General features: G+C 40.2%; 1 protein-coding gene across 4 annotated transcripts in view; it reads right to left on the bottom strand.

The window, feature by feature from the left end:
• CTNND2 (catenin delta 2) overlaps positions 1-25640 on the bottom strand; it is a 906151-nt gene that overhangs the window by 387275 nt on the left and 493236 nt on the right. For all 4 annotated transcript variants that reach the window (XM_044233797.1, XM_044233772.1, XM_044233780.1 and 1 more), the window contains 3 exons: positions 19648-19682; positions 19141-19257; positions 1505-1677 (listed from right to left, as the gene is read on the bottom strand). In XM_044233797.1, coding sequence (XP_044089732.1) covers positions 1505-1677; positions 19141-19257; positions 19648-19682 — 325 coding nt within the window. The remainder of the gene's footprint in view (positions 1-1504; positions 1678-19140; positions 19258-19647; positions 19683-25640) is intronic.

Below are 25640 nucleotides of genomic sequence, written 5' to 3'. Positions count from 1 at the left end.
GTGATCCTGGATCTGGGAAACAGTAGAGATCCAGGGGCAGCCTCTGTGTATGTGACCTGCCCTCGTGACTTGGGGACCATCACTCTCCAGCCACACACACCTCCATTCTCCATCCAAACAGATGCATTGCCTGAGCCAGGGCCCATACTGGACCACAACAAGGGATCAGGCCATTCTGCTCCATGGAATGTATTATTTACCACTCCCTTTTAGTCACATACCCTATAGCTTGGCATCACAAGAAGCTAAAAGAACGCCACGGATGGAAAAGATTGTTGCTTGAAGAAGGTGCTCAGGTTTTTAGTACCTTGCTGAGGCAATCATTTAATAATTGAAATGCCCTGAGACCTTTCAGTGTATGCTTCACCTGTGCCCACGTCACCTAAACTAAGCATCTCCCGGTGACTGAGTGAGCTATGCCATTCCTAGCTCATCTTACCGCCTACCTGTCTGCAGACATTTCTTAGGGGCCATCGAGAGGGCCAGGGGCTGCTGATAAAGGATCAAAACAGCCTTGCCCTCAAGTAGCTTTTAGTTTAGTTGGAAAGATTCTTGGATGCCTAGTCACAATAAACTGGTGACAGAGATGGGTGGGTCTGATTGTTCTAGGAGCCCGGGATGGGGAGAGAGGCTGGGGCAAGGTTCCTGGGAGAGGGATTATGCATTAATGCAGAAAGTATGAAATACAGCTCATTAGCTGGAAAGGATACTTTCAGGGTTGTGGGTGCTTCATCCCAGGAACAAAAATGCAGAGATTAAAGTAAATTTAAAATAGCTGAAAAAGCAACATGGCCCGCCGATCAATATATTAATTCTGGTGGGTCGATCCAATACAGCCTGCGTGCCCAAATTAGCATGCAAACAACATTTACATCTTTCTTGAAAAAAAAAAAATTCGGGTTCGTAGCTACTTCTTTTCACCAAGATCCGATCTCAACGGCACCTGATAAATCTGTGTTCCGAAACCACAGGAGTAAGGGCACAATGCCAGGCACATCTCAAAATCCCACTCGACAAAGGGTAACAACTTCTAAACCCCTATCAGTTATCTTCAGAAGAGTTCTGCATACTTGATTAGCCATTAATACCATGGTCCTTGATGCCCCCCAAATTATGTCATGCTTATTATTTTATTTTATTTTTCCAGAAGAAAAAACTTTGTTCCCAGTGCCCTCACAAACTCATAATGCACGTCGCAGTTATGCCACACAGAGGCACAGATACAGTAACCAGACACACATTCACGGAGATCCGTAGGTATAAGGTGGTACAGCGCGAGCGATTCACAGAAACTCCTCGAGAAAAGATCTACAATTCAGTGTTACTCGATCCGCTTATTTTGTTATTCATTTCCTTCACTCACAGCCCTGAAGGCATCTCTCCTAAGTTCCAAGTTCCGGGGCATGCCTAAGAAAGGCGGGAGGGAACCACCGCCGGCTCGCAGCAGCCCCTGCTCCCCCACCGGCTCCCTAGGAGCCCACGGACACCCCATCCCCACACGTACCTGGCTGAAGGTCTGGCCCGCACCTCGGGCTTGCGTGCTGCGGGCGGGGAGCTGCGAAGGGGCTGTCTCACTCAGGGCCAGGGTCTGGTTGCTATGGTAGCTGGCCGGATACTGGAAGGACCCTTCAGGTTTGGAATTGAGCTGAAGTGCACTCTGGGAGAGCAGGCTGGGCCCTGCATTGAAAGTCATTTAGAGCAGTAAGTGACAGCCTCAGTGAAGCAGAAATGACATGTATTATTTATTGAGAGTAGCCTAGAATTATCACACGCACACGATTCCAGCCATCTATGCTTTGAATTCTGAGAACTAAAATGACCATATAATTTGACTCCGGCTCTTAAATGAGATTTTTTTTGGCGGTTTAAAAGTTCTCAAAAAGAGTAGATTTTTTTTTTCCCCCAAATGATCTCATCCTGACCTACATAGAGACATTTCTTTTGAGACAAATTGGTTAATCCCAGTAGTTATTTCTGGATTACACAATATCAGAAACATTTGAAATAATTCCAAAGTCTATCTTTTGGTTCACATTAATTGTATTAATATAATTATATCTCCTACTTAATTATCAGGATGCTAAAACACGCGAAACCTTCCCACCGGTGGCAGATTGTATTGTATAGTGATGTAATACCTCAGTGCCTGAAGGGTACACAGTGTTTAAAATATTAATAGGTCTTCAAACAATGGAGAATTCACCCTGATTTCACATGATATCTGACGGCTGGTTATCTTTGCCATCACAGCAGTGCACAGTAGGAGAACAACGAGAAGATACAGTGTTAAAGCTGGCGCTGTTAATGTGAGTGATGGAGAAATGAGATCCAGGGCCTGGCTGTACTATTTAATTATGTTTTGTATAAGAGGCTGTGCTGTATCTTCTTCCATTCTGTTTAGATGGGATCCTCACAAAAGTTTGCCCATTGTCTTTTTCAGCAAATTTCTTTAATCTCATTTCCTACTCACTATGGGAGTTCAGAGAAGGCGGAAGCGTGTATGCGCTTGCTATATCCCCTTGTGTGGCTGGAGAGGGGTCGGGGCGAGTAGAGGGAGTTGGGCAGGAAGGACTCGGCAACCCAAGTTTCTCGTGCTCTCTTAACCATAGTGAGGCCGCTTCTTTTTTGAAAGAGCATAATTATACACACATAGACTATTGTATAATCATTAACCCATCCTTAATTTCCCTTGTTGACTGTTTTAGACCATAGTATCATTTCTAATCAATGTGGGCAAATTTCAAGTTCCTTACGTCTTTCTTCTCAAGACTATAACATGGCTTTCTTTCCAATGAGACCACAGACTCAACATGCAATAGCCCTTTCCTTTTTTATATTAAAATAAGGCGTCTTCCTTAAAAAGCATCAGTTCCTGTAGCCATGGCCATTTAAGAACTCCCCCCACCCTCCCTCTAATTCCCTGGTGAGGCTTCTGAACAATGCAAACATACATTCTCACCATTAGATACTGAATAATAAGCCAATTAACCAATACAGGTAAGACTGGGTATTTTGAAATCTGGAAAAAAGTCAAGCGAGGATATAAAAATGTTCCCATCCAGTCCCAGTTTCATCATGAAGAGCATAACAAAAGTACAACTGCAATCCTCTTTCTTGTAATTTAGAAAATAGAGTCCCAAGCAAACAGTATATAACAGATGGTGAAGTTTGCAATAGCCTGCAAAAAATCGTTGAATCCATACTGATAGTATTATAGGCCTAATCACCAGAAATACAACGTCACTATGAGGAGTGCAGTCAAAGTTCCATTGTGGTTGCCAGAACATATTGTCCCCACTGCTGCTGGGGAAACTCTGAGGTGCAGGGACAGAGTCAAGAGACCCAGGCGAGGGCCAGGCTGAGAAAGAGGAGAGCCTGTGGGAGGAAGAGGAGCCGGGGGGACGTGGGCAGGGCCAGAGGGGGACACCGCAAGGAGGGGGAAGAAGAGGGAGGTACTGGGGAACCAGTAACAAACTGTGGCCAAAGACCTTCCCCTTGGTCGCTACCCTCCTGAAGATCACAGCCTAGTGGAGGCGAGTGGGCTCTCCTGAAAGAGCAAAGGTCCTTTAAAGTCACAGGTCACCACTCTACCTGACAATGGGCAGCTTCCCACTGAGACTTCCTTTGGCTGCTTCTTTCTCCTCCGAGGTAATGGCTTTCCCTGGCCATGCCCCCTCCCCTGTGACAGCACATCTCCAGGGCGGTGAAAGTTCAGATTCAACAGTGCACAGAACTTTGGAAATGTCAATAAAATGAAATCAAATAAAGCAAAATCTTCGGCTTCTTCTAAATAGTTGGACACACTATTTAAAAAATATTTATTTTGATAAATAATTAATAATTAACATATTATATATATTATGGATAATGTATTATGTATAAGTAATATAAATATTTATTTATTTATTTGAAAGAGAGCAAAAGAAAGAGCGAGAGCATGCGCCCACAGAAGCAGTGTGGAGGGACAGAGAGGGAGAAGCAGGCTCCCCGATGAGCAGAGAGCCTGATGTAGGACTCCATCCCAGGGCCCCAGGATCATGACCTGAGCCGAAGGCAGATGCTTAACCAACTGAGCCACCCAGGTGCCCCAGTAATGGGACATAATCTATAAAGCAAGAGAACCGTGGGTCCTGGTTATTTGTCTTTTAAGAAGACTCTATGTCTTTGCTCTGATGAACTTTCTAGCCTCTGTAGTTAGCAAGTCCAACAATTTTGTAAATTCCAAATAGATTCATAAAATTATCACGAAACCTGCAAATGCTTTCCATGCAGGACCTTAAGGTGGCAATTTGAAGTCCCTTTTCAAGGGCATTTCAATTAAAAAGGCGATTTATGTGCTCCTGAAACATACACCACGAAATAATCAGGTCGGCTCATCTTTTACAGACTCAGTCGTGTATTTGATCCGTATTCAACGAAAACAAGCCGAGATTCTCTATCTCATTACTTCGTTCACACATCTCAAGCATGAGACCTAGATGCAGTCCGACACAGGTAATTGCAACAATGAACGATGTATCATAATATTACAGCACTGACATGTCACCCGGCAAGGGCGAAACCGTCAGGACAACAGCCAAAACAGTGTGTGCCTTTTCGAATGATTTCCATTGCTCACTAGGGTTTCAGATGAACAGCATTTATTCATTCCAATTTTAGAGAGTAAAGCTATGTGAGAATATGAAAAAGGTTAAAATTATAGGATAATCCTTAATTACTTTATAATGGAAGTCAAATTTACATATAACTAACTCTTGATGACCTTTATTAACATTACTGTGCATTGAGGTAGAAAATACAAATTTTCCAGAGGTTTCGAAAGCACTTACAGTCTCAGGCTTTAAATGATGGTTTTTTTTTCCTCCCTTTCCGGAACTTTTGACTTTCCATCAAGTCTTGGCTAGAGGCTTGGGCCAGAGGTAATATTAGACCACAGTGGTGAGGAGACAAAGCGTATCTCCAGGGGACGGGGGTGGGGGAAGAGGGTTTTTTAAGTTGCGGAGAGAAGAGCCTGGGCTTTCAGATTCCATGTAGGGAAACTGAATGTTGCCTTTAGTGTAATTAATTGTTCCAGAAGAAACCTGAACTATGAGCAGCAGTGGATCACCACGTTCTACCACGGCACCGAAAGCAAGTTACCCTCTGGTGTGAGTACGCCTCCGGGGCGCTGCCTGTGATCTCTGCTCATTCTGGCCCCTCCCCATTATGGGACAGTCCTCAAAGCTGAGCCCAGGGATCTGCTCGATAGGACTCAGTCCAAGGGCACCAGGAAGAAGAGACGAAACAATTGTCTGGTAGATAAAATTCAAGGCAGTACGTGTCCTTGATCTGATCAAGACACAATAGTTCCAGCTGGACAGAGAGGAGAACGTCTAAGGGAATGACAGAGTTGAGGGGCATAAAACACGCCAGGGACCCCAGAAGGATACCTGCAGCCATGTCTCTTTGGTGTAATGTCAGTATCTCCATAATATCTCAGTGTCTCCAACATCATCAATTGACTAGAAACCACATAGCAACTTGTAAAAAAAAAAAAAATTTTTTTTTCCTTGAGTCATTTTCATGATTTCTCAGAAATGCAAAGAGAAGCATGGAGAGGCTGAGTGGTTGGTCAGCCAGTGTCATACACTTGGAAAAAATGAAAATGAGGCTCGAATCCTCATCTTCTATCCCCAAGTCCAGGAGTAGCTGCCGTTTGCCATCCAAGCAGCATTAAGTCCTAGACACAGACCGATACTTTAAGGTTGAAAAATTCTCCCCTAAAGAGAAGCGAATTTGTTAACAGGAGAAATCTTCATGTCCCAGGCTGCGGTACTTCTCCAATGAACCTCTCCTTAGAGACTCTGGTTGTTGGCTGGGGAAGCTTGCTGTCCACCATCAGTAGGACAGAGGTCAGCCTGAACAGATAGAAAGCTTGAAAGGCTAATTTTCTACATAAAAATTCAGACTCACTCACAGATCGTATTAGCGTATATATACACTAAAATATATCGTTTCTTCCTAACTGAGCTAGAAATTCGAGAGTTTTCATGATGATACACTCTTACTCTGTTTGCACAGGTTTAAAAAGACTACTTCTGGAATTGTTAATCCATGTCTGCTTTAACGAAATACCGGTCCCAGAAAACAGTGAACCTTCATTCAACTATGGATGAAGTTTTGCAATAACGTTTTGCGTCTTGCAATAACGTGGAAAAGGCCGGAAGCCTACAGTATGGCATTGCTAAGTCACTCTGTAGGCCACAGAATCCAGGACTAGGACTCAGTAGACCTCTGTGTTTATGAAAGGAACATGATGAGTACATGAGAGAAGGGCCCATGATACCAGCTGACCTTTCCTGGGTACTTGCTAAGTTCTAGGAACTGTCCAGAGCAGCTGATATCTGTTAGCTCACCGCATCTTCACAAAGGCCCAGGGAAGAAGGTGCCACCATCCCCCTTTATGTCAATGGGACCGAGGGTCGCACAAACTGAGACCACACAGTGGGCTGCGAGCAAGCCAGGTGTCTGGCATCAGAGCACGTGTTCTTAACCACACTCTGTCATTCTGCCTCCACAAATTTTAATCTTGGCAAATTTGAGCACCTAATGAGATAATGGATGTGAAAGCGCTTGGAAAACTATAAACTGCTTTACAAATGTCAGTTTTTAGTATTAGTATCTAATTATCTAATTACATAGCCACATGGTCTGATCATAATAAAACCTTGATTGGGATTTGTTTGTCCTGAAAACCTTATTACAGTACGGTCCCATATATCACTTAACATTCTCCTGCAATACCTCATGAGCCTTCACTTTATAAATGAGACATTTGAGACATAGATCATTAAAATGGCCTGCTTAAAATTAAAAACAAACCCAGACAAACCCTTGTCTGAGCCAAGAGACAAGAAAGCAAATGTTCTCTCTGTCCCCTCAGCCTGAGATCCCTTTCTCTTTCAACCTTAAAGCTCATCCTTAAAGAGCTGTTTAAATGCCACCTCCTCCATGCAGCCTCCCTGATGCCTGAAAGCTCCAAGAAAATCCACCTTACCCCCACCATGCTTCTATAACCCTCTGAACAGACCAGACTCAGAGGAATCTGAGTGACTTAACAGAGATTTGTACAGTATTACACAGCAACAGGTTCTCCAGAAAGAGGGTAATGGGATGCAAGCAGAATTCTGAACATTTGCAGTGAAGGCAGCAGGGCTCTATGCAGATAAGGGAGAGACTAGGACCAGGGATTTCCTGCAGCACGAGGAGAAAGGAAACTCTTGGTAACTGAGCAAATCTTAACTGGTGGCTACTTTAGGAAGCGGGAGAGAGGCACACAGTTAAGAGGCATCTGAAAAGAAAAGCTCAAGGGGACTTAGTGACTAAGTGGGCAGGAGTGAAGGAGAGCCCAGGTGATGCCACTATTTGGCTTATTGCGAGCACTGCCCTGGGAGCTTGGGAGGTTCCTCAGAAAACCCCACAGACAGGACCCCCTTGTCATCATCAGGCACATGCCTTCTCTTTCTACAAGTTAACGTGAAGATGGTTTACTGGGACTTGCTAACTCTGGCCACCTTTAGTTGAGCACCTGTCCCAGAACCCAGCAAATATTCACAAACGAGAGTGGGAAAGCAGGAACTCCCAACGATGCGACATTCCCCAGAAGGAAAATTGGTGTGGGTCGTGGCCTCGTTGTTTTGGAGCAAGATGGGCTTAATTTTTACATTACAGAGTTGGAGGAGATGGTGGGGATTTAGATAGCTAGAAAGGGCTTGATTTCAATACTGGCTCAAACATCACCCAACAAACTGAATCTTCCTAGGTCTTACGTAATTTCCAAGATCCAAGTTTGATTATGTGAAAGCAACGCTTTAGGACAGAGCTGTAGCTACCAAAGTCACCAATAGTGGGCGCTGAAGCCGCAAGAATCAGACCGGGAGTCTAAGGGGTGGTTACCGATTTAATTCCAAAGGATCATTTTTACCATGAAAGAGAAAAGTGCTACTAAGAGGAATGCGCTAAGATAAACTATTAGAGTCAGGCAATGCCTCAAACAGGGACTCCATGAAGGTTTTGTTGAGGCTGTTAGTTCAGGATTATCAAAGGAATAATAAACACGCAAACTGGGGGACACTCCCAGGACCGGACTCCTGACCGGCAGCTTTGTTTAGATGTGCATTTGGCAGGAAATTTAGAAACATTTACTCTTAGATTAAATCGATTCTGTCAAAATGTTACAGAAACTTATCTTTTTGTAGACCGTGAGAAATACTGCCAACGAGATTCACATTCATCTATAACTGACAGAGTCTGCGTTCATTTCCATGCTCTTGCTAACCAGTATCTGTGGAAGGTTAAGAATGATTTGAAGGTTGGGATGCCTGGGGGGCTCAGTCCGATGAGTGGCTGCCTTTGGCTTGGGTCATGATCCAAGGGATCTGGGATGGAGCCCCCCAGTTAGGGTCCTTGCTCAGCAGGGAGTCTGCCTCTCCCTCTCCCTCTGCCTGCCGCTTCCCATACTTGTGCTCTCTCTTTTCACTCTGAACAAATCAATAAATAAAATCTTTTTTTTTTTTTTAATTTAAATAACGATTTGAAGGTTGGGATGCCTGGGTCGCTCAGTCGGTTAAGTATCTGACTCTTGATTTTGGCTCAGGTCATGATCTCAAGGTCGTGAGATCCAGCCCTATGTCGGGCTCCACACTGGGCATGAAGCCCACTTGGGATTCTCTCCCTCCCCCTCTGCCCCACCCACCATTATGCACATGCTCTATGTCTGAAAAATAAAATGTTTTGAAGGTTACGTATTATTGTGCTTTAAATGAGAGTAAATTTTTATAGGGCACCTGGGTGGCTCAGTGGGTTAAAGCCTCTGCCTTCAGCTCAAGTCATGATCTCAGGGTCCTGGGATCAAGCCCCGCTTTGGGCTCTCTGCTCAGCAGGGATCCTGCTTCCCCCTTTCTCTCTGCCTGCCTCTCTACCTACTTGTGATCTCTGTCAAATAAATAAATAAAACTTAAAAAAAAATAAATGAGAGTAAATTTTTAGAGCAACATCAAATAAACAGAAAAAGAAAATCTTTTTTTTATAGAAAATATTGCATTAAAGGAAGTAGTTGGTGGAAATTATATATACATACACAAATGGGCTTTAGAGATCACAAAATCAATAAGAAAAGTTGTCAATGAGAAAAGTTGTCAGATTACCAAATTGATTTTAATAAGCTCAAAGCACTTTAGTCATATCTAATTGCACAAGTAAAAATATTGACTTTTGTTTATCTATTTTTTTAAGGAAGTTTTTATGTATTTTTTTTGAAGATTTTATTTATTTATTTGACAGACAGAGATCACAAGTAGGCAGAGAGGCACACAGAGAGAGAGAGAGGAGGAGGAAGCAGTCTCCCTGCTGAGCAGAGAGCCTGATGCGGGGCTCGATCCCAGGACCCTGGGATCATGACCTGAGCCGAAGGCAGAGGCTTTAACCCACTGAGCCACCCAGGCGCCCCGACTTTTGTTTATTTTTTAAAAATATTTATTTATTTACTTGAGAAACAGTGAGCAAGCAAGTGGGGGAGGGATGGGCAGAGGGAGAGAATCTTCAAGCAGACTCCCCACTGAGGAGGGAGACCAATACAGGGCTTGATTTCACAACCCACGAGATCAGGACCCAAGTCAAAACAAAGGGTTAGTTTCCTAAATGACTGAGCCACCCAGGCACCCCTTGACTTTAGCTTAAATGGGACTACTAATCACTTCCATTTATAGAGGTCATTTCTTCCTTCTGGCTTCCGGATAAATTTGTCAGCTTAAACTTACTTGGAATAAGAGGTGCTTGGTGGCGTTAAACTGGTTATTTTCTTCTAATCTTCATTAGTAACTTTAACAGCTCCTAAGTAGGAGTTTCACCAAAGAATTTCACTGAAAATAGTGGTTAAGTCCATCCACCATCCCTAAAATCAACGGAGGGAAAAAGCTCGAGAGGCTTGTTATGCAAGGCAGCTCCGAGTGACGCGTCTGTTCCATGGGCAGGTGTGTCGCTAGCCTTCATTTCTAAGTCTGTCTGCAGAATATCAATTTTGTCTGGTCACCGGCTTTCCATGTGTAATGCTTTATGTGAAAATTAAAACTCTAGTGGTCCCAGGATTAGAGAAGTACTCATTTAGTTTTTAAGCTGATTTAGATTCAGTCAAGGCTATTGGCTTAATTAGTAGGCTTTTTCAAGTTTGACTATTGTATATGGATAAATAGAAGGTCGTTACTGCATTCACACTATGCAATAACTCACTTAGTTTCTTTACAGCTGTATACAATAGAGGGAAATGAACAAAACGACATCACAAACTGAACTTCAAATGTATAACTTTAGTTTAAAATGTATAGCTCAAGAATTTTATTATGCATGGGATTTTTTTACATGATGTTACAATCACAGAAGAGCATTTTTTATAGCTCATTACAATTTCCAACTATTTCCTTGTAAACTTTTATCTTCAGAGTATTTACCATTTAAAAAATTAATGTAGCACAGATAGGAAGAGCATCATTCATATTTCTTCATAAATGAATTGTCCAAAGATAATAGATTCATATTTCTTGTTATCAATAATTGTGAAAAGAAATAGAAAAATCAGTTCAGAAGAAAACAGAATTTAAAAGCTAAATCCTGAAAACACTGTAATTTGTAGAATACACTGACTTTAAGAACCAGCATTTTATTTGCCACAAATCCCAGACTTTTTCTTAGAAATCTGTGTGGCTTGCCTGCACATTTTTTCAGGTCCCTGTTCCTGACGTCCATTCACACGGACGTCTTCCTGGCCTCTTTGATTATTCTCTCAAAACGAGCTCACATAGCACTTCCATGCTCTTAAAAATCACTGAGGACCACAAAGAGCTTTTATTTATATGGGTGGTATAGAATGCTATTTACTGCTTTAAAAATGAAAAATGTTTAAAAAACAGATGGCAATGGGGCGCCTGGGTGGCTCAGTGGGTTAAGCCTCTGCCTTCGGCTCAGGTCATGATCTCAGGGTCCTGGGATGGAGCCCCGCATTGGGCTCTCTGCTCAGCAGGGAGCCTGCTTTCCCCCTCCCCTCTCTCTGTCTGCCTCTCTGCCTGCTTGTGATCTCTCTCTCTGTCAAATAATTAAATAAAATTTTAAAAAAATTAAAAAACAGATGGCAATAATGCCATCACCAAAATGCAGAATCTGGAAAGCTCCACTGACTCTGCTCTTATGAGACTTTCTTACTCTCAGGTGTGATAATGACCATGGAAAGGCAAGTAATGGTCGTAGGATTACTGTGGAAATTTATCCCTTTGCAGGTCCTCTGAAAGGGTCTCAGGATGCCGCAGGATTCCCAAGTACACACTGAGAACCCTATTCTACGCCGCCTCTTACTGAGTTGTCATCGCTTACAGCAATTGTTTACTTGGCCTTGTAGTGTTCACATTGCTTGATTTCAGCCTGCTCTGCCTAGCATGCACATGCCACAAGCGCAGAGACTATTTGTGCTGCTTTGAAGAAGTATTTAATACATACATTTAAAAATGAATGACTGTAACGCCCACCTGTGCTTGCAGTGATACAATAAAACCCCAGCATGATAAGAGCTGATTACATCAGTTGCAGTTGAAGTGACTTGTTTGATCATGGCCCGTGTTAGTGCTGGAACTTCTGTGGGAATCCCACAAGACGTCTCAGCTAGGTATTACCAGGATTCCCCTTCTTCCACTGTCCCCTGAGAAAAAGTGTGCTGGCTCTGACTTTCTCATGGGAGCTTTCAGCCTCTCAGCCTCTTCTTGACTTTTTGACTTTTGTTTAAATGGAACTACTAATCACTTCCATTTATAGTGGTCATTTCTTCCTTATGGCTTCCGGATAAATTTGTCAGCTTAAACTTACTTGGAATAAGAGGTACACATGTGAGTTTTCTCATACTCACGCGAGTTCTGATACTTTCCTCACTTTCAGTAGCTTTTCTTTGATCCTCATATTTGTGTTCTGGGCACTGAGGTGCCTTGACCATTTCAAAACCCAATTTTTTTTTTAAATTAAAAATTTCCATCAGGATTTAAACTTTGTGCTTGATTCCAGGATACCCTATGAACACAGGTGGAAATGATGGGGTTTTTGTTTTGTTGTTTTGTTTTATTTTGTTTTATTTAAGTAGGCTCCACGCATAGCACAGAGCCCAACTCAGAGCTTGAACTCAACCCTGAGATCAAGACCTGAGTTGAAATCAAGAGCTGGATGCTTAACCGATTGAGCAACCCAGGCGCCCAGAGAATGATGTTTTTAATGAGAATTTTGTTTCATGTTCTCCCTTGCTTCAGGGATGGAGAAGGAACACTTGGTACTTTATGCCTGTCTATCCCTTCACTTCGCACATTTGCTTCTCTGGAAAAAATATAACCTGCCTTTATTTATTTATTTATTTATTTATTTATTTATTTATTTAGTTATGGTCTTGCATTCATCTATATTCTTTTTAAGATACAGGCAATTAAATGTTTTAGAACTCTATATATGCTGTATAAAATTTTAAATCCCCTCCTTCCACAGGAGAACACTAGAAGAGTCCAGAGATTTTTTTACACATCTCTGCGATAGAAGGAAATCAAAGAAAAAGAAATTGAACGTTAGTTGAAAACCAGGTGGAGGTAGTATCCAGAAGGGAAATTACTTATAGCTGCTAGGAGGGTATTCCTACGTCCTGTGTGCCACCCGGGGTGTTTTCCCTTGACTTTTGCTCGTGTCTTCCATTTCTGCTACTGTTGACTCCCTATGGGCCTTACAACACCAAAGGTAGTGGAGGAAGTTAGGGTGAGTGAATTCTGAGAGGAAACAAATGGATGCACATAGTATCTAAGGACAATTTTAGACTTGGAACCATGACAAACTTCTGGAAAGGAGATTGTCTCATTTGCATTTCAAAATCTAAAGTGATTTCACAGGAAATGAACAATCCAAAGATGAACTCAACTAACATGAATAAATGCATTTCCAGGGAAAGACTTGGGGTCTCCAGAGTCCAGATGAAAGTCTTCAACCACAGGTAGAATGGGGGGTGGGAGCATCAGGACTTAAACCCAGGGCTTCTGACTCCAAGGTGGGATGGGTAATCTTGTACCCCTCCCCAGAAGCTCTAAGTTGGGTTTAACTAAGGATTAGTTTCCACCATCACAGGAAATAAAAGAAACGAGTTCTCTTCCCTGAGCATATCAATACTGCGAGCCACAAGCTCAATATATTTATCATTTTGATTATTTTAATTATTATAAAAATCGTATACTCTTAAACCACTTTGGCTTACTAGGAATTATGAAAATATTCACTCCATAAGGATGGCTCTTACCTTTACTATTATTACTGAATAAGAATATATTGAGTCATACTTCCAGCATCATAGTAACTTGATCCCTCAACAATTTTCTCACTACATAACAATTAAGTGTAATCACAGCAATTAAATAAAAATGACAGATTGTAAATCAACAGTATATAATACATTCACCTCTGTCCAACTACGTAGGATTATTCTATTTATATTCTATCTGCTCAGAACAGTAACCTACAAGACTGATTCTTGATTTTTTTGAATATATTATGATTTGAAACCTCAGAACAACATTCCTTTTTTTTTTTTTAAACTATAACATTCAGAATATATTAAGTTCCTAAGTTTTTCTTTTTTCTTTTTCCTCCTGAATGCTGGGATTTTTGAGAACATGGTGGAATTTTAACTTGTCAATATGCTACAGAGAGAAATAATAACTATTTCAAAATACAATATTTAAGCAAATTAACATTATCTACAAACATGTAAGTCATTTTCTTCCAAGTTGTCCATTCTACTTCTGATTTTGGTTGGCAAATAATTTTGTTAATTTTGGGGTAAGATATATCACCCTATCTCTGAGGTTCTATCTCCCAAGATGCATGGATTAAAAAAGGTGCTTAGTCCATGGAAGTTCAGGTCAAGCTGTATATTATGTAAGAACCTAATGGCCCTGAGCTTCTATCAGTAATATTTCGCCCCCAGGAAAGCAATAAAAATTCTCCCAGTGACTCTGTGACATGCATTTGTTAGAACTGAAATTACACATCCGGCAGCCACAAAATAGTGGCAGGGTGGCGAAGGTTGTACACATGATTTACATACTGTTTAGGATAGCACTTTTTAAAAAATGCAAAGTGTTAGAAAACATGGATAAGTACATGAACTATAGTCAATATAGGAGAGCAGTTACTGCTTGCCTTAGGGTCAAGAGGATGGATTTACTAAGCCTCACATTTATTTTAATCAGACCTTGGAACGAAAAATAACAAAAGCCTTTAAACATGGCAAATTCAACACTGCGGGCTTGGGGGTTGAGCCTGGTCATCCAGTCCCTTTCAAGGGTTTTAGACTGTGTTTAGTGCTGTTCTGAGAAAGGGCTAAGAGCCTGGCTCTCAAAGGCCCGTGTGTCGGGTACAGTTCAACATGACCCATCTCATGCCGTTTCCGGGAAGGAACCCATCGAGTTATCACCGTAACGGGGGACTCAGAATCTGACGGGCTCACACTCATTATATGAGATGTGTCAGAAAGTCACTACCTATGTGTTCAGTTGATACAACAAGAGCGTCAACATGGTCTGCTGTTCCACTGCTTAATGGGAAGCTGTGCTGATTATTTGCTTTGCTCCCCACAGTCTTCTCTGACCTTGTCTCCACATACACTGTCTCATGGGGTCCCCTGCTCTCTTGGTTTAGGATTGAATTTGGCCAAGAAGGGGCACGGCGGCATCAGAAGGTGGGAGGAGAAAGTTAGGACACTTACTCTTCTGCTCCTGCCTGCCTCTTCGCTCTGCCTGGACTATACCCTGGACTTTTCCTTCAGGACCCAACGGTGGTAAGGGCTTCCCTCTGTGGCTGCGACCCGAGGACCTCCCCAGACATGTCTCTTCCCTTAATCTTGCCCACCCCTTTGTCAATAGTCCCGGAATTAACGTCTCTTTGGTGTAACTCTTTTGAGTAGACTCTATTTGCCAGCTGGGTACAAATACAAAAGCAATTGAGACTTTCATTTTATGACCATCTAAACAATTAAAATTAGTCATAATTGATCCCTGAAATGATAGTTCCCCACGCAGTATTTTTATATGAACCTCCTAAATTTTACTCAATTAGTTCAGTCTCAAAGTGACCCTGGAAATGTTAAGAACAGGATAGGGAGGGAGACAAACCATAAGTGACTCTTAATCTCACGAAACAAACTGTGGGTTGCTGGGGGGAGGGGGGTTGGGAGAAGGGGGGTAGGGTTATGGACATTGGGGAGGGTATGTGCTTTTGGGTAAATTGGAAGGGGAAGTGAACCATGAGAGACTATGGACTCTGAAAAACAATCTGAGGGGTTTGAAGTGGTGGGGGGGTGGGAGGTTGGGGTACCAGGTGGTGGGTATTATAGAGGGCACAGCTTGCATGGAGCACTGGGTGTGGTGAAAAAATAATGAATACTGTTTTTCTGAAAATAAATAAATTGGAAAAAAAAAAAAAAGAACAAAGGTATCGTAAGAATAACAATACTCCACATCTCACTGTGGTTTAGATCCTTTGGCATAAAATTTGTGGGTGGTGATTTTATCACCTGTTTTTTGTTTTGTTTGCTTTGTTACTTTTCTTATCTCAAACGAGGAGGCAGGGGCCTACAAGAAAAACAATCAGCTAAAATCCTTCAAAAAGATAACCTGGGTGGCTCAGTGGGTTAAGCAGCTGCCTTCGGCTCAGGTCATGATCCCGGGGTCATGGGATCGAGTCCCGCATCGGGCTCTCCGCTGAGCGGAGAGCCTGCTTTCCTCTCTCTCTCTCTCTCTCTCTCTCTGCCTGCCTCTCTGCCTACTTGTGATCTCTCTCTGTCAAATAAATAAATAAAATCTTTAAAAAAAAAAAAAAAAAAAAGATAACCCAGTACATAATAAAACGAATTAACTAATCTTTCCAAAAGACAAAAATTCAACAGTTGCCAAATACATTCCAAAAAAAAACCAAGAACCAAAAAAACAAAAAACAAAAAAACTACCCTACTGGAGTATTTAATGTTCCTGTAACAAAGGTATGTCTTTTGTAAATAATTTTTGAACATGTATTACAGGAAAACAAAACTGTACACTAAAAACTCATTCCATGTCTCTCACGCATAGCACAGTGTCTCAATTAGGAAAGCTCAGGATTATTAGTTGATTTGAAGTTATTTAAAAGTTCATAGATTTATTCCTTTTCTCCTTATATTTATCTCTTCTACTCTTTTGCTTTATCTCCACATTACTTTTATTTTTTAAATTTTTATTTTTTTTTTTAAAAGATTTTATTTATTTATTTGACAGAGAAAGAGATCACAAGTAGGCATAGAGGCAGGCAGAGAGAGGGAGGGGGAAGCAGGCTCCCTGCTGAGCAGAGAGCCCAATGTGGGGCTCGATCCCAGGTCCCTGAGATCATGACCTGAGCCGAAGGCAGAGCCTTAACCCACTGAGCCACCCAGGCGCCCCTTCACATTACTTTTATTATTCCCATCTTCCTAGCTTCTTTTGGCTTATTTAGCTATTTTTAAGGTTTTCCCCCAACGAGTACAACATTCCTTTACCTTGTCTTTATTTTTAATAATAAAGTTAAGATTTATTCTGAGTGCAGTTTTTTCCCCATACCCTTATGTTTTCATGATTAAATATTGCTACTTAATTTGCTTTTTAAATAGCATGTAATTTTCTGTTTTATTGCTATTTTGATTCAGTAGATCCAAAATTATGTTTCTTAATTCCTTTTACTGGACTATTATTACAGAATGCGGCCTCTCTACAGTTTTCAATTTTTAGAATTTTCTTTACTGCCCAATAGCTGATCAGGTTTTATAGACATCCCCTGGGGCACACCTTCGTGGCTCAGTCCTTAAGCATCTGCCTTCGACTCAAGTCATGATCCCACCAGGGTCCTGCGATTGAGCCCCACATCAGGCTCTCTGCTTGGCAGGAAGCCTTCTTCACCCTCTCCCTCTCCCCCTGCCTGTGTCCCCCCTCTTGCTGTGTCTCTCTCTATCAAATAAATAAATAAAATCTTCAAAAAAATAAATAAGTATCTCCTGTATAACATGTATAACAAATATATATTATCATTCAGTGGATTTAACTTTTTATTTTTTTAAAGATCTTATTTATTTATTTGACAGACAGAGATCACAAGTAGGCAGAGAGGCAGGCAGAGAGGGAGGAGGAAGCAGGCTCCCCGCTGAGCAGAGAGCCCGATGCAGGGCTCAATCCCAGGACCCTGAGATCGAGACCTGAGCTGAAGGTAGATGATTAACCCACTGAGCCACCCAGGCACCCCTAACTTTTTAAATATATCTGTTACATTGGTTTGTTAATTATTTATGCATCTTTTTCTTCTAGTATTCTGTTTGATTCTGAGACATGTGCATGACATGTTCACAATAGAATTTTTTTTTTTAACCGATTTCTCCTTTCATTCTCAATAATTTTTTTTCTAATATCCAGACACTATATTGTTTGGTACATCATGTTCACTTTTTAGTGTGTCTTTAAAAGTTAAGACATTTTCACTTAAATAATTCTTTTTGGACCCTGCTTAGGGCTTCTGCATTAAATTCCACTTCATCTCACAAATTCTTCCCAGTCCCAGTTCATGTTTGTGGTATTTGCTGTTGCGACTTTGCTCCTGTAACTTCAACATTTATTTCATTCATATGAGTGTGTCCCTTATAAATACGATTATTTTATCTTTGTTTATTACAAACTTGCCTTTTTATCCTTTTCAAAAGAATTGAGTGTGCTCACCTATTTGTTCCTTCCATATTAACTTATTTGGGTCTCTTATTTTACTTTTTCCTTCTTTTTTCTGCACCTTCTGGGTATTGAAGTTTATCCCCTCTCCTAAACTCACAATAGAATATGCTTATCTATTATTATAGGAAAAATGTAATATCTACTATCACCCCTGCTCCCAAGGCACATTTCATTTTACCTTTGCTTTCTTTACTTGAACAAAGTGAGTAGTGTGTATATTATTATATTATTAATTATTAATTAAGTATATTAATTAAGTATAACTCTAACTGCACCTACCCCTAAAAGGAGATATATTTATTGACTCTGAAAGATAAATAATAATTCTAGATTTTTAAATATAAAATGCAGAGGACAAGGATACTTACAAATCATGCATCTTATTTTAGGAGTTTTATTGAGGGAACACCTATAGGTTTAAATACAGTTAGATACTCAAAATGATGTTATCATAAGAGTAGTGGTATTATAAAAATCATAGAGAAAGTGAATTAATGTGTAAATTTAATGGTTTCAAGACCAGAATGTTATCTTATTCTTACATCTTCCTTTTAAATAACAAACCTTGGTGGGTATTCAAGGAAATTTTATTTTTTTAAATGAAGAAATAAAATGCTCCAATGAGTTCTGGTGTAGAAAATGATTGGGGTAATATATGTTTTAATGATTTAATTTTTGGCTTTTTGAGGGATTTTATTAAGCTAAGTCAAGAGAATTTTATGATTTATTAAAGTGAAGCTCGTTTCAATTCATAGCACTTTTATTCCTATGCCTCAACCACTATGGTTGAAAAATATATGATTAGGAGGAGATGAATAAATTTTAAAATATTCTGCTGAGGTTAATATGCAATGCAAGATGGCCACATATAGAAATATAGCATAATACTAATATATTATATTGAGTTCTTCTATTTTGTTATATAATTGTCATACTGTTAAGATCTCTACCAAAAATGATCTGTGTAAGTAATGCATTCGTGGTTAATTTTAAAGCAGACACTGTATTGATTAAACAAATATATGGTGACAGTCTCGAAACATGCCAAAAAGGAGATCAGAGTATTGGTGAGAATCACCACTATGTCAGTAATTGGTGAGAGATCTAGGAGCCAATTACTGATTTAAGAGAGCCCGTAATTAATGTGAATTGGGGTGGGGTAATGTGGGGAAAAATTAGGGGAGAGTAGAGTGAAATGAATAAAACAAGTATAAACACGCGCTGAGGTCCTATTAGATATGACTCATTGGGTCAATTATATGAGAATAAAGAACACTCTTATATTTTAATTGTCTTCAAGCATAATTATCCCTTGACTTACTTTCACCTGTTGAATAATCCTGTGGGTCAAGTATTCCTGATTCCTGCAGTGATCGGATACAGGAGTCCACCAGCTCAAGACCTGTTGTAAGCTCGTCTTCGATGTCTTTTTGACCATCTGAAATACAGTATTTTTAAGTGATGAATGAACACACGATATTGTTATTCGTAAAGCTTTAGGCTACTTTTTAGTAACAAAAAGTATCGTAACCAAAAACATTTCCTCCGTGAAGTCCTCATTACATTTCACACTGTAATTCTTAGTCGACCAGTAGCAAAAGCCAAGGCCAGCCAATTCCATGTATTCAGGAAAAACATAAAAGTTTCTAGGGAATTTAGAGAACTTAACTCTTGGAAATCATGAGCTATCACAACATCATTTAATTTTAGTGTTGTGGGGTTATCGTGTCCATTTTTATCAGTCTTTTCCTAAAGTTCACAAGGAAATCAATCAATAAAGACACAATGTAGAAATAAGTCTAAGTTTCATCAAAGAACCGTGCCTTACCTTGTGACTGCCAGTGAAACTGCTCTTCTGCTGAACTGTAAAAAAAGAGAATACACAGGTATAATGCACTGGTTAGAAACCAAGGCCTATGAGACACAGAAGTGCATTAGAGTAATAATACACTCATAGGTCCAAGGCGTGACTTTTGTTAATTACTTAATTATTAATCTTTACTGAGAAAAGAGATTCTGTTCTGATGCACTTTTAACTTTAATCCATTTAATATATATCTCTTTTATCACAGGTACTAGCATGTTATAAACGGACACCATTCTGTAATTTTCAGAGAGTAGCTAGCTCCTCCCCACCTTTTTTTTTTTTTTCCACCAAGCCCAACCTATTCTACTCAGGCCTTACAATAGCTTCTACTCAAATGCTGTTATGCTGTTCTACCCAATTTTAGTTACTTTAAAATATGAGGCTGACTAGTTTCCTGTAGACATTGTCAGGTAGTCTGGGAATGATATAGCCTCCTTGTTCATTACAAAGAAGATATGATAAATGTATACCTTTTTCCAGACATGTCACACGAGCAGTTCCTTTCAGCGGATTATTAGTTTAAATGAGGTAATTTAAACATTTTAACACTTTACCACCCAGTGAATATACAGTTCCCCAAATCTCACTTTACCAACACATCTGATACAATGACATACGTAGAAAGGGTGGTTCATATACATGATACCCCAAAGACACTACCCAGGGTTCATCTATGGAGACAACGTAGGTAACTTTTGAATGATTTATTAATTAAATAAATAATTTTAAAATTTCTAAATATGCATGACTCTTTCATTATATATACAAATACTTTCCACATGCCCCCTTTTCATATGTCAATAATTGGTAAGAAATCCAGACACCAATTACTGACAGGTATCATTTTGAGAATGATTTTCTACACTCATTTCACTGAAACCTTTACTCTGATCAAGAGCTTCTGTGAATAGCTCATCAGTTCCACAACAGCAAGTGGATTTGAGACCTTTAATCTCTACCTCAGAGACGGCTTCTGAATACATTTACAGAGGGACAAGGAAAAGGGAATTCTGGAATAAATCAGTGTTTGAAAAAGTTATGACTGATATACACGAACACAAGGATCATCCTTTAAGGGACAAGTGACTTTTACAGGGTATCTTTCTCCTCAACCAATCCATTTTAGCAAACTGGGAAATGGTTTCACTATGGTGAAAACTATAGACAGGACTGATACATGAAATGATGACTTTACAAATTCAATCCATCCCAATTTCTTCTTGTATCAAAAAGGTATGAGCTATATAGTGATATTATAGAACTAAGAGTTTCACACTTAAAGCAGAAATGTAATCCTAAAGTCAATATTTTAAGAATTGTGTGCACGGTTAGTAAGAGGCATTTTAAACAGGCATAGAAAAGGCTTTCATATTCGTAGTAGGCTGAATGGTGCCCCTTACCCCCAAAAGACAGGATCACGTTAAATCTCTGGAAACCATGTGTGGCTACTTATTGGAAAAATCATATTTGCAGGTGTAATTAAGTTAAAGATCCTCAGATGAGATCATCTTAGATCCCATGATAACTGTCCTTCTAAGAGATAGAAATGGAGAAAGACACAGAAGAGAAGGTTATAGGAAAGTAGAAACAGAGATTGGAGTTCTGCATCTATAAGCCAAGTCATGGCTGGAGCCATCAAAGAATTTCTAGAGCCATCAGAACCTGGAAGAAATAAGGAATGCTCCTCCCCTCCTCCCGAACCTTCACAGGGAACACAGCCCTGCTGACACCTTGATTTTGAACTACCAGCCTCCAACACTGGGAGACTACATTTTTGTTGTTGTTGTTGTTTTAAGCCACTCAGCTGTGGTAATTTGTTATGGCAGCCCGGGGAAACTGATACAATAGTTTTCTGATATGATACAAATGGTCGCTCCTTCCACCCTCCAGGATTCACTACTGTCTCTAAGCTGCTACACTCCTTTGGCCAGTACAGCCCTTCACAAAGGACGGACTGTATACCTTGGCTCCACTAATTCCAGTCAACCACAATGCTCTTCTGACAGATGGCGGATAAAGGGTTATTGGTGTTGAATGATTTGACCACACGGATCCCAAGTTGCTCAACAGCGACTTAAATGAACCTGTCCCACTGCAAAGCTCCTGTTCCTAGCTCACCATAAAAAGGCATGGAGGGGGACATACTCAAGTGACTTTCCACCTCAAGCCATAAGAGGAAGTCAAAGGAAGACGCTGCACTCGCCACTCCTCTCCTCGCAGGCACATGGAAGAGCGCACTTCATGCCCGGTGCGTGCAGAGGCGGCCATGTTAAGGCCTTTGAGAGGAAGTGACAAGTGCCACTTCCTGCCCCAAGCACAGAAGGGCAGGCGTGAGAGCCTCCTGCTCTCTTTCTCTCCCGATCCCCGCTGAGATGGGTCCCTGAGTAGGAGGAAGATGCCTGCCAGCCCCGGGAAGGCACAGCATGAGTGAGAAATAAAGCACTGTTGTGTGAAAACTCTTGCGCTGGAGGGGGGTTTGTTTCTGTAGACTAAATGTCACACTGAGTAATACAGAACTGTGGCAGTATTTGAAGCTGTAAGGTATTTCTTGCTTCTCTGCCTTCCATTTCCACAGTGTTGCGTAGGGAGAGAATGTCCGGGGTCACTCTCACACAAATAAGGTGGTGTGACAGCTTTTAGTCATCCTGTGAGATGTATCTGCTCATCCGCAATAATGGGTGATTTTATGTGTAAGACTACACATCCCAGTTTTATATAATATTTACTTTTTTGCTCATCTCTTTCAAAAGTGTTTCAATTTTATGATGCAACAGAAACAAGAAGAGATATTTTGTATCATGACTGAAAGAATGCCATTCCCAGTGACTATGAAACTAGCCTCTCAAAGCACAGGAACCTTCCTTTTGGCCAGATAAAGAGCATTAATCATTTAAAAGGTTTCCTGATTCCTTTAGCACAGTTAAAATGCATTAAAAGTATGACTGATCAGAGAAAATAGAAGTCCCAAGAGAAACCCGGTTTGGATTTTATTTCCATTAAGTGCATGCTTCATTCACTCTGTTAGGGGAATCTGTGCAATTGTATATCTTATACATTTGATTCCTTCTGTTAAAAACTGCTTTTGGATGGATGATTTTTTAAAAAGCAAACAAACTATCTACTCATCCGATAAACACTGACTATGCCTGTATCCCACACATTCTTATTTCAGCTGTTTAGGAATTACTCATGGTGAACTTTCTCCCAATTGTATTGTTCAATTTAGTATAATGTAAAAGTTATTTTTGAAGCAGCTGTAACTTCTATGCATGTTAAATTTTAGAAAATAAAATTTGCTTTGCTATCAGAATGCTGTTTCTTGAAATAGAAGTAATCTGTAAAGAATTAAATTTAATAAAGTAGAGATATAATTTAGAGTAGTCAGTATGTATTTAAACATAACTATGTACAATTTCCAGAACCCAATTATTATGAACGAAATACATATTTATAACAAAGACTACCTAACTTTTAACTTTTAAACATATACATATATGTGTGGGTAAATCAGTAGTGCTAGGGAAGAGTTATATTAAATATAAATATAATATATTAAATATATTTAATAAATATAATATATTAAAAGCAGAAATCCTGGGGCACCTGTGCACAAATCCTGGGGCACCTGGGTGGCTCAGTTGGTTAAGTGTCTGCCTTTGGCTCAGGTCATGATCTCGGGGTCCTGAGATCGAGGCCCCCATCAGGTTCCCTGCTCAGTGGGGAGCCTGCTTCTCCTTCTTCCTCTGCCTCTCCCCCCTCCTTGTTCATGCTTTCTCTCTCTCACTTGCTCTCTAAGTAAATAAATTAAATCTTTTTTTTTTTTTAAAGTGCAAATCCCAATAGCTAACACTTAGATTGTTCTCAGTCTAAACCAGGCAATATTCTGAGACAGATATACTGCTCTCCCATTTTATAGCTAATGAAACTGAAATAAAAAGATGTTCAAGAACTTGGTGGGAGGTCCGACCTGCAGGAAGCAGTGGACGCGGGATTATGACCCTGGATGTCCTGTTCTAGAGGCTGCATTTGAAACTACCATTCTATTCATACATCTGGTGACATCAAAATTAAGCTCCTATGTGATGAAAACAAAAAAATAAATGTAAAACCACAAACCAAGTTGAAAAAACTTGCCTTGTCCCGGGAGAAGACATTTGCAATGCACGTAACTTACAGAGGGTTAGCTTTTGGAACATTAAAATAACTCCTACAGATCATTTTAAGATAAAGATTAAAGGTCAAATAGAAGAGAGATGCATAAATTTACATACAGCTGATGCACAGAAGATAAAAATCTACAAGCAATGGTCACTGAACACATTAAAAGATACTCCAACCTATTACCCATAGAAAGAATATAAACTAAACAGACAGCAATTCTTTATTTTCCACAGGCTTCAAACAGTGAGAAAGTCGGGCAGTATTCTGTGTGGGAAAGGATGTGGGGGAATAAGGACTCTCACACGTTGCACGTGAAAGAGTATATCAGTCACTTGAGTGACCAATGAGTCAATAGTTTGTAATGATTGATATGCAGAGGCCGGGTCACTCGGTAATTCTGCTTGTTGGCAGAATTTCCAAGGAAACACATACCCCTATGCTCGGGACACCTGGACAAGTCAGTGCACGCCCATGTGTTGGCAGTAGCAAAACCAAGGCAACAACCTAAGAGATCAGTAATGGGGAATGGACAAATATAAGAATATGATTGCATGCATATAAAACATATATATGGGATCAACACTATTCAGCAGTTAAATTAGCCAAAACCATAATGTATCAATATAGGTCTCAAAAGCAAAATATAGAGTGGAAAATGCAAATTTCACACATGTATTGCCTGATTCCAATCATGTGAATTTTAAAAACACTGACTAAACAATATTGTATATATACACACGTATGTACACACACACACACACACACATATACACACACACAAAGTTTTTTTTTTTAGTTTAAACTAGTTTTTCAACTATCTATCATCAAGGGAAATCATATAAATACAGATTAAAAGGATACATGAAAATTCATTATGGGGGTAGCTCTAAGGAAGAAAGGGAATTTCTTCTAAAGGGAATTTCTCTTTTATCCTTCATGTTTCGCCTCATGAAAAATGAGGGAAAACATTAACATTAATTTAGGAATGCCTTAGGTCCTTGGAATAGGAAACCATCATGATTCTTACATTTATGTTTAGTTAAATGCTTAGTTAAATGTTTAGTTAAATGCTTAGGTAACTCCTTGTAACTCAGTTCTACACAATATTCCCATCACTGTTAGAATCACTCACAGTTGAAATTCAAAAAAAAAAAAATCTGAAAGAGGTTAAGTCCAAATAATAGAGGGAAAGAAAGGATTTAGAGCTCTAATTATTTTTCTCTCCATTTTTCAGGCGATAGAAGTGACAGGATCACCTTTGCTATTTTGATATGAGCTCAAACATTTCAAGCAAGCAACCAGTAACTTTCAAATTCTGCGGGTATGATGTTGGGGAAAAACTAGTTCAAACCAAAGCATAATCTCTGAGCTCCTCGAGAAGTGATTTTCACCCTCATCGTCTCCAGCAGGACAGCCTCCACATCCACCTCCAGGCTATGTCTAATAAATAAATAAACAAACAAACAAACAAACAAACAAACGGATGATCGTTCAGAGAATTCACTTAATGTCACGACACGAAGCCAAGCAGTCCCAGAGCTCGACTGTCTGTCATAAACCAGTGCAAATATCTTTCCTGATTTCCTTTTTCAGCATTCCGACACCCAGAGAGCATCAGTTCCTACACTGTGGCTCGTGGCCTATCATTGCTCACAATTTTTTTTTTTTAAAGATTTATTTACTTATTTGACAGAGAGAGATCACAAGTAGGCAGAGAGGCAGGCAGATAGAGAGAGGAGGAAGCAGGCTCCCCGCTGAGCAGAGAGCCCGATGCGGGACTCGATCCCAGGACC

Source organism: Neovison vison, chromosome 1 (genome assembly GCF_020171115.1).
Source record: "Neovison vison isolate M4711 chromosome 1, ASM_NN_V1, whole genome shotgun sequence".
In the NCBI taxonomy this organism is placed as follows: Eukaryota; Metazoa; Chordata; class Mammalia; order Carnivora; family Mustelidae; genus Neogale; species Neogale vison.
This window is presented reverse-complemented; position numbering and strand designations above follow the sequence as displayed.